This window comes from Vigna angularis, chromosome 3 (assembly GCF_016808095.1).
Source record: "Vigna angularis cultivar LongXiaoDou No.4 chromosome 3, ASM1680809v1, whole genome shotgun sequence".
Classification (NCBI taxonomy): domain Eukaryota; kingdom Viridiplantae; phylum Streptophyta; class Magnoliopsida; order Fabales; family Fabaceae; genus Vigna; species Vigna angularis.
The window spans coordinates 33,743,778-33,753,681 of record NC_068972.1 but is presented as its reverse complement, the minus strand read 5'-3'; the positions used below and the strand labels follow the sequence as shown (position 1 = coordinate 33,753,681).

Below are 9,904 nucleotides of genomic sequence, written 5' to 3'. Positions count from 1 at the left end.
ATCGAGCAGGTCCTAAATGGTGACGGAGATTTCGGACTTGCGAAAGGGCTTCCCTTTGAGCATCCTTACGATGTTCTTGTGAGGCTTGTCGGGGAGGGTTTCGAAATCGGAGAAGGAGAAGAGGAAGGGGTAGGGCAAGCCCTCGATGGTGTTGGCGAAGACGGGATGAGCCTGAGGAGAGGCGGAGCAGTCGAAGGAGGAGACTGCTTTCAAGGAGAGGAACCAGAATCAGGCTTGGCCTTCGTGGGTTTTTTTGGGCTTGCGATTTTGGGTCTTGCTTTGGATCTAACGATGAATCCATCGGCTCCGGTGAAATCATGAATCAGAATAGAAGAACCCTAATCTGATTTAGAGAAGAAAAGATATGTGGCAGACACCTAACATAGAAGCTAACATTGTTGACCTCACACGTGGACTCGTCGTTTGCCACATCAAACAAAAGTTAACGCCATTCAATTTTAAGGACTAATTGTAATAGTTTCAAAACTAAGAGGACTAAAAGGAACAAAAGTTTCGAATAGGGACTAAACCCAAAATCGTGTAATACTTAAGGGAAGAAAAACATATTTAACCCTAAATTTAATAATATCAAATTTTTGTCTCATCTTTATTTTTATTGAATCTTTATATTCATTGAATAAAGATATACATTTCTATATATAATCAAATATATTGTTTTATTTTTTAATAGTAATTAATTAACTTTAATAAAAAAATTTATAAAAAAACATAATATTATTAAATATTTAATATTAAAAAAAAATATTTTTGTATTTTTAATATTAAATATTTGTAAAAAATTACAATTATATAACGTATCAAATAAAATTTCATAAAAATCAAAACATTTATTAAATTTATAATGATAATGAAATAAATTGATAAAGTTTAAAAATATCTTTAAAAAATTACAAAAATAAAACTCTTGAAATTTTAAAATATTTTAAACATCTTTATGTATCCATTCTATAAATGCTAATGAAATTTATTTTTTATACATTAATAAAAAATGTAATACATGAATAAAGAATAAAAATTTAATTAATAATAATTAAAATTTAACAGATTTTTCATCTTTTCAACTTTAATATATGATGACAAAAAAATATTTATGATAATGACATTAAATTAGAAATATTATTGTAAATGAATTTTTTTTTATACAATTGTAGGAATAGAAACGATTATGATAATGAGTTATAAAATAAAAATAATTATATGAAAAATATCAAAACAATATTCTACGTCATAAAAATAGATAACAAATAAAAATACTAAAAAGAAGTAAAAAGTAATCAAATGTGTCTTAAAACAATTTGATATATGAAATGATTCAAAGAAAAAAAATGTATAATTAAAAGTACAACAAGATAAAAAAAAATACATTAGAGATTTAAGAAATTTGTTCGAATATCAAGCTAGTCGAATGGTTGAGAAACAATCAAAATTGTTTTAGCAAAACAAAAATAGTTTTTTAAACAAAACAAAAATTAAGAGTAAGAGAATAAAGAAGAGAATTTTTGTATATTATCTAGTAAATGAGAGTTTATGCTATTAAACTTTTAAATTAAGAGTTAAACATTTTCATTTTTATGTGAAAAAATGAAAAATAAAAATATTGTTAAGGAGTAGAAATATTCAAGAAACATAAAAAAAAATATTAATTTTACATATATCATTTAAACATCATTAATTACATATAAAAGAGTAATTATTTTGGATATGTAAATTGATTTGATTGTAAGCTTAAAAAAAGAAAAAGAGACAAAAATATGTAGCTAAAAGGAAAAAATGTTATAAAATTATATATATATATATATATATATATATATATATATATATATATATATATATATATATATATATATATATATATATATATATATATATATATATATGGAGTTTTTGACTTATGTAACCTCTTAAAATGTACTAAATTTTAGTTGACAAAAATAGAAATATTTTAATAATTTTTATTTTTAATTAAATTAAAAAAATATGAAATTATTCAAATACCCTTAACCTAAAAACTTATAATCCATAATAAATATGAAGGTATTTTTGTCAACTAAAATTTAGTAAACTTTAAGAGGTTACATAAGTTAATAAACTTTAACAGGTTACATAAGTTAGCCACCCATATATGTATATTCGATGTTCCACTTCTTGGTTGCTTATTAATTCTTCAATTCCAAGTTAGCCACCCATATATGTATATTCGATGTTCCACTTCTTGGTTGCTTATTAATTCTTCAATTCCAAATTCTCATCACGTTTCAATGATTGTTGCTTGTGAAATTTGAAAGCATTAAATTCACATTTTGTTTTGATTACTTGTATGTTCTTGTACATCATCTTAATTTGATAAAATCTTGTATGTTCATGTTTGTCCTATTTATTTATTTAAAGTTTTCATTATTGTATTAATCTAATAGCTTTATATCAACAAGCATAGACCATATGTCAATTAAAGTCTCCTTTCTTAAATCAAAATAACACTTTTATCTTTGTTCACTTGGTTTAATTGCTTTGAAAGTTTGACATAAGAACATTTTATTAAAATAAAAAGAACAAATAGTGATGCTCAACAAGTTTTGTTACACAAAATATATTACTTGTCAGTAATAAAAAATGAGAGATGGTTAGATCGAAAATATCTAATTAGTTTAATCTCAAAAGTTTGATTAATTATTATATAATCTTCATTGATCAAAATAGTCAAGACAACTCTTACGTTTGATCTTTAAAAAAAATCATATTTTTTAACTAATATTTTTACATTAAGAGTTTTTTTTCATTAGAGAAAACTATAAAGCATGAATATAAAGCAAGCTTAATCTTTGATAGGTTATGAAACCATCAAATCAACATCAAACTTATAAGTACAACTAACAAAAGCTTATCTAACAAAAGATTAATATTGTGTTCACTTGAAAAGAAAATATTATAAAAGTGCATTTGTGTAGACGGATTGAACCTTGAAATTACGTTCGCTTGAGTGAATTTGAAAGGAAAGAAAAACAATGATTTGTGGGATTAGATGAATTTTCATTCCTCGCTTGTATGCTTGGATTTGAAGGTATCAAAGTACAAAATCCAATTTTAACCTCCAATAAAAGCAAAAGAACATGAAAACCTATACATATGTGGACATGTAATGGATAATGCTTGTAAGTGTAACCGGTTCCCACTGTTTGAAATGAAATACATGGTCTTGTAACTGATTCCATGATTTTTGGAATTGAATACATGGTCTCTTGTAACTGATTCCACGTTTTTGGAATCGAATACGTTGTCTCCTTGATATTTGATATAAGCATATTATATCCCTATTTATTAGTGTGCCTTGCCTTATATATTGTAATGCTTCCTACTGAAATATTTTACGCGGTTGGACAAAATAACTAGCTAAAACTTGACATATTTACACTAAGTACCATGAACTGACATGCAATATCAATTGGATAAAAATAAACAAACTACCACCTACCCTTTATTTGCACGTTTCAACATATAATATGATATGGGCACTAAATTACACTAAATGGCTTTCACCAATAAATTTCATCACTACTAGTCTCACTAAAACATACCACTTTTTATATTAAAAAAATATTATATTTTAAAAAAGATTATTTTAATTTACTAAATTACAATTTTTTTACATTTTTAAAATTAATTTTAATTTTTTTTCCCTTTATAAACATTTTTACAATTAAATATAACATCAACAATTATCATTATATATTATTTTAATAACTAGGGGCATTTTGGTAATCTTTAATTTCTACCAATTAAACAAATTTTTTTATTTGTCACATCAATCAAATTCTACACTAGTTCTTACAAATTTAAGTTCCAAATCACTCTCCCTTACCTCCAAATTCACTCAAATAAACAACACTTAATTCACAATCTTCTCAAATTCATCCACTCACTCTTCTCTAAATCCTTCCTCCAAAGTAAACACACCCTAAAGGATCAAGGTGAAGCTTACTACAAGACAAAAATTTAGTTTGAATTTTTTGCATCATCTCAAGAATCCATTAACATGTTGACTCATACATTCCAATAAAACAACTAACATAGCATACCAAGTTTCTTACACACGTGTTCTAAAATTGACACTAGAATGGGATGTAAAGCGATGTTTAACATGAAAGATACTTTGAAACAACAAGTTGAGTGTAATAAAGAATTATGTAAGCTAAAACACCATTAACCTTTGCTACTTCTCTTACAAGTGAACAAAAGACTTGCATGCAAATCTAAATTATCTTATTGAAGATGTCAATAAATAAAGTTTTATCATGCAAAATATTGACATAATTTTCATGCATTATTTGCTTCAAGTGATTAAATGCTAGATCATAGACCATCTATTAACCATCATACTTAAGATCTATTCAACCCCTTTCTAGAGCTAACTTATTTTTAGCTAAGGTTCTTCTTCTTTAGATTTCATCAATGAAGACTTTTGTAATCTCAACTCATCGTTGAGACTCTTTCTCTTTAGTGCCAACCATTATGGGTTGTTTTGTTTGTTCCTCAGTGTATTGTATAGTCGCCCGGTCAACCATGAACTGAGCGGTCAATACTGGACGATTGAACCACAAACAAGATTAATAACAAGAATAATCATGTTAACCCTAATCCCAATTATTATTGTATTGGTCTTTAACTAGGGCAGCACTAATTAGAAGTTTATCCTAAAATATATAAATACAGGTTTGGTATCCAAGTAGTTAGTTATTTTTAATACGTAGCACCTAACCTGATCGAATGATAAAAAGAGAATTGAAAACTAAATTTTGACTAATGGTTGAAGTTTGGAGATTATCACCCAAAAAGGCCTAACATCAACTCCACTCATTATTTTTCTTAGTTCCTAGTACCAAATCAATCCACACTCTTTAATAAAAAAATAAAAACAAATATATAAAAAAGAAATATTAGTAGTAAAATATACTTCATTTTCTAAAAGATGTTTTTACATATATTTATAGTCTCTATATAATAATGAATTTCAATAAACAATAACAAAAATTAATTAAATTAATTTCCATAAACATATAATAAAGTAATGTTTGAATTGTTATTCTTTAAATAAGTATTAAAATAGCTTATTAAAATATTAACTAATTTATAAATATTTCCGGCGATTCCCAAATAAAGATAGCAACATTGCTACTCAATACTTGTTATCACTCACTACACACTACGGCAATATTTTTCAATTTTTGCATTTGTAATCTTGATGTAATAAAACAGAAATAACAAACACAAAATTAGTTTCCGTGAATTAATGAATATAGAGCATACATAGAAAACATACATTTGCTTACGTAGTTGAACAGCAGAACAGTTTTACCTTGTTATTCAAATGTAACATATAATATAATAATAATATCTATAGTAAATTTTGCCACTTTAACTTACTCATATTTCTATAACATTAATTTAGAAAAAAAAAAACTTACTAAAGTATTTTGTTGGAATAGAGAAACAAGACTCTTGGGAGCATGGGAGGGTTGCAACTTGCAACTTTTAAAAAGCATAAAGTCAATGAACAATTGAAAAGAAGAAAGAGAAATTTCTCACATGACTAAAGGTAAAGTCCAAAATTTTCATCCACTTGGAATGACAAACATTCATTCATTGAGTTGGGTAATTTACAGTTACACCCTTGTGAAAAAGAATCTAACTTTCATGTTCTAATCACATTGCTCTTCCCAACAACACAATATTATCTTACTACAATAACTATAACAGTGAACCATTCTGTATTATTTCTGTATCAAGCATGCTCTATTTACCACAAACTTTTCCCCCTTCATCCATCAACTAAACATGCAAAAACAATGCACCAAAAAGAATAGTTTTGCCTTCTCTCAGAAATCATATTCTTCTGTCAATAATCTGTGTAAGATAAGAGCAAAAAACTATCAGAAAAATGAGCACAAAGTATGCATAACAATAAAAATAACAAAAGAGTGTATAACATATAATATAATTCATCATACGATCATTTCTTATTGCCTCATATAACTCATACCATCATGTTTCTTCTTCAAACTTCTAGCAAATAACAAACATATAACCACAAAAGCCACCGCAGCTACTCCTCCTACTATTATAGCAGCCGTTTTCCCTGGATTTTGCCCTGCATCACCAACAAAAACATATCACAATAGAAGATCCAAGTATGATCATACCAGCACCATATCAACCTCAGTCAGAACAACTAATTCAGTGTATGTTTAGATGAGTGTTTGCAAAATTGAACATAAATCAAACAGAAGTCATTCTGATTAGCATTGATTTTGAAGTGAAATAAATCCTTATTAAGTAATAAATAATGTTATGGTTTATGCAAACAAGTGAGTATCTATCTATAATATATTCAAATATTTCAACACGACTTTGACAGATAATTAAACTAAAATGCACACAGCATTACAAAGTGAAGTCAAGTTAATGAAACAAACACTGAAAATGACAGATTGTTCAAATTTTAGAATGGTGTTAAAACTTAAAACTTGAGGCTTCTCTTTTGCCTCCCAACTTTTGTTACATTGATATGTGTTTGGTCTGTGTAAGTAGGTAGGGTAGGGGTTAGCCATTAACAGTCACGTCATCTAGTACCTGAAGAAGATGAAGAGAACGAAGCGGATGATGAAGATGATCTAGAAGGAACCCCATTTGGGTAATAGCTATAACTGATGAAGCATTTGTGAAGAAAAACTTGTCCTGAAATAGAGCTTCCGCATTCAACCTGAGCTCTCTGCACAGCATTTTTCACACACTCCCCACAATCTGAATCACCAACATCTCCCTCACACTGCCCCATCACATACAAAGACTGGTAGTTGGTGGTGTAGAAGCCATGGCCACTGACAACCCCATTTTCCATCACAGAGAATGCAGTGTCCCTTCTCTCCTCAAACCCTCTCCCAGCAGCATTTGTTGCCCCACAAGTCTTGTACAGCATCTGCATACCTGAGATTTGGGAGAACCCTGCAACCTCGTAAAGAACGTAGCAACCTAGTAGTTGAACCCTTGCAGCGGTGGTTTTGCCGCAGAGTTTGTCACACAAAACTGGGAGCCTGCTGACACAGTTGTAGCAGTCAGAGTTGGTGAGATCCCCTCTGCATTGGAAGAGACCAGTTATGGTGTTCTGGCCAGAGCCAGAAGTGGCCTTGTAGAACTTGGTTTTGGTGGATTGTGAAACCAATGAGCCAAAGAGTGCAGAGAGAGCCTGCGAGTACACCCCATTTGGATCTGTGAAAGAATCCTTGGAGCAGCCCTTGTAGACCAAAGTGGAGAAATCAGAAGCAGATTCTGCAACATGGGGTGCCTTAAAACATGTGAACAAAACCAACAAAAAAGGAAATAACATGAGTTTAGTAGAAAAATCCATTTCATGACTCTGGAGTTGAGGAATCAAAACATGGCAATTTGAGGAAAACCCTCTCCAATGCTCAAAGGGTACGCGAGAGATCAAGATTTGGTGTAGATTCTTTGGCCTTTTTCTTCTGCTTTTTGCCTCATCTAAAGCTCAAAAGATTTGGCCTTTTTTCTTTGTTGAGTGACTAAGAATTCTGGTTTTGTGGTTCTCGATGGAGTTGGGATTCACTTTCGCTTGGATATCCTAAAACCTCAGTAGATGTGGAGATGTGTGAGCTGCATCTACCATTTCTCTCTCTCTACAATGAGTACAGTGTAGAAAGTTAAAAGGAAAAATAAAGGGTGTATAGTATATAGTTTTCAAAACGAAAAAGAAAATGTTGTATAGTTTTGCAAATGGCTTGTTAGTTTTTTTTTTCTTTTGTCTTTTTTATTATTATTTAAAGAGCATGAAAATTGGAGTGTTTGAATGGTTTAATACTCGGCGGCTGCATAACGGGATTTTGTAAAGAGTGCTTCTTTCTCTACCTCACCACTTTCTTTCTTAACCTTTAAAAAGTTTGTTATGCCCTTCGAATTAAAAAAAAAGAAAAAAAAAACCTAATTAAATGTTATGGTCATAAATTTTCACCCATTTTTACTAAATTAAATAATGTTTCTATATTATCTATATTCTCATTAGACATTCACTTTTTGTTTTCATTCTTCATGCCTTCTTATTCTTTTTCGTATTCGTGGTTCCTTTGTTTGCATTAGTGGTTTCGTTCATTGATTTGATGGTGATCCCGCTCCTCCTTCTAGTGTGGTTATGATGGTGATCCTCGTTCGCAGTGTGGTACTCGTGGTGACTCTTGTTGTGGTGTTGTGTGTGTGAGGTAACACTTATGGTAAAACTCTTCAACAGCATTCAAAAATCGATTAAGACTTTCCTGGTTTTTGAAAACCAATTAAGAAATTAATGGATTTTAAAAATCGTAAATTTTTTAAACTAATTTTTGAAAGTCAACAATTTTAGAAAACTAGTTAAAAATTTAATGAATTTCGAAAGTCGAGCATAACGTATTTTGAAAACTGTTATATTCTTAACTGGTTTTTGAAAATCACTTAAGAATATAACGGTTTTTTCGAAAATCGATTATGCTTTTCAACGACTTTCGAAAGTCGATTAAGACCTCACCAATTTTCGAAAGGCAATTAAGAAATTATCGATTTTCGAAGTTAAGTTAAAAATTTATTTTAATTCTTTTTTATTTGATTTAGTTTTATTTTTTTGTTAATTAGTTTTTAATATTGTAGCATTTTATTATCATTATTGATATTATTATTAGTATTTAATGATTTATGGAGTAACCAACATGTTTATCATATGGGTCATTATTATTTTTAGGTGTAATATTTTAAGATGAACAATTATCTTTTTGAGTTGATGGATTCACAAATAAATTCGAACTTTATATCAGAATTTTCTTCTTTCATAAATGAAGTGGTGGAGTGTGATTATACAAATACTTTTACAATGGGTACAATATTTCCCTCACGCGATGAGTTAATTGAATGGGTTCAAGGAATTGCATTCGATCTTGGATTTGTTATTGTTATTATAAAATATATACAACAATTGGTGAACCAAGAAGAAAAACATTCATGTTGTTTGATTGTGAAAGAAGTGAGAAGAATAGAAAGTACAAACCTGATGTTCAACCGACTGTATCCAGCACAAGAAAATGTGAGTGTCCCATTAAGTTTAGGGGTAAACCCTATTCTAATGGAGAGGGTTAGGTGTTTCAAGTAATCTGCAACAAGTATGCTCGTTTCGTGCACTCCCAATAGACATTTCTCAACCAGCTCAACCTAACTTTGAGACCACATGCCTGTAAAATCTCAACTTCAGTCTTAGTGTGGTCCACGTTAAAAGATCGACAATAACAAACCAAGCTTTTTCAAATTTCAACGGTTCGATCTCACAAAATTGTCCTATAATAGGTAGGTGAAGTAGCGACGACACGTCATCTAGTGTGAAAGTCATCTCACCCACCGAAAGATGAAAATCATTGGTCTCAAAATGCCATCTCTCAACATATACCAATATCAATCTCTCAACATACACCAATATCAATCTCTTATCGGCGTAATCATACAATAAGTTAACCAAGGGCAATAAATCATAATTCATCACAAAAGGCTCAATTGTCTCATGATATAGGCCAAATTTATAACTTTTTTTTCTATGGGAGATTAACTTGATCTCCCCTCCATCCTATACAATAACAAAATATATAAAAAAATAATAATGCAAACTACTTATTACTAATTAAAATTTAAGTTGTGTACTAACACAACTTTGTCATAAGTCAAATGCAACATGTTGCGTATAATGAGTCAGCAACGATGTGTCTCGTCGACCTTCTCAGAATCCACCTACTTCCTCTTCTTGTTGAGCGACATCCTCCTGCTTAACAACATGCTTCTGTTGCTCTTTAGTAACATCATGTTCCTC

General features: G+C 29.8%; 1 protein-coding gene across 2 annotated transcripts; it reads right to left on the bottom strand.

Moving 5' to 3' along the window:
* Window positions 1-5,612: 5,612 nt before the first annotated feature.
* On the bottom strand, window positions 5,613-7,758 carry LOC108325181 (plasmodesmata-located protein 2). Of its 2 annotated transcripts, XM_017558204.2 has the most exons (3): window positions 6,646-7,755; window positions 6,056-6,163; window positions 5,613-5,919 (listed from the first exon to the last, which is right to left on the bottom strand). In XM_017558204.2, the coding sequence occupies exons 1-3, from the start codon at window positions 7,418-7,420 to the stop codon at window positions 5,912-5,914; spliced, it is 891 nt and encodes a 296-aa protein (XP_017413693.1). In that variant the 5' UTR covers window positions 7,421-7,755; the 3' UTR covers window positions 5,613-5,911. The 2 variants fall into 2 exon arrangements, with proteins under 2 accessions (XP_017413693.1, XP_017413692.1); XM_017558203.2 differs by lacking the exon at window positions 5,613-5,919 and having other exon boundaries at window positions 6,033-6,163; window positions 6,646-7,758.
* Between the last annotated feature and the right edge of the window lie 2,146 nt (window positions 7,759-9,904).

Excerpts from the sequence above, each read along its gene's own strand:
- LOC108325181 (XM_017558203.2), bottom strand. The coding sequence starts at position 7,420 with ATGGATTTTTCTACTAAACTCATGTTATTTCCTTTTTTGTTGGTTTTG. Across the intron at positions 6,164-6,645 it reads GTTCTCTTCATCTTCTTCAG|GGCAAAATCCAGGGAAAACG; the intron begins GTACTAGATGAC and ends TTGGTGATGCAG.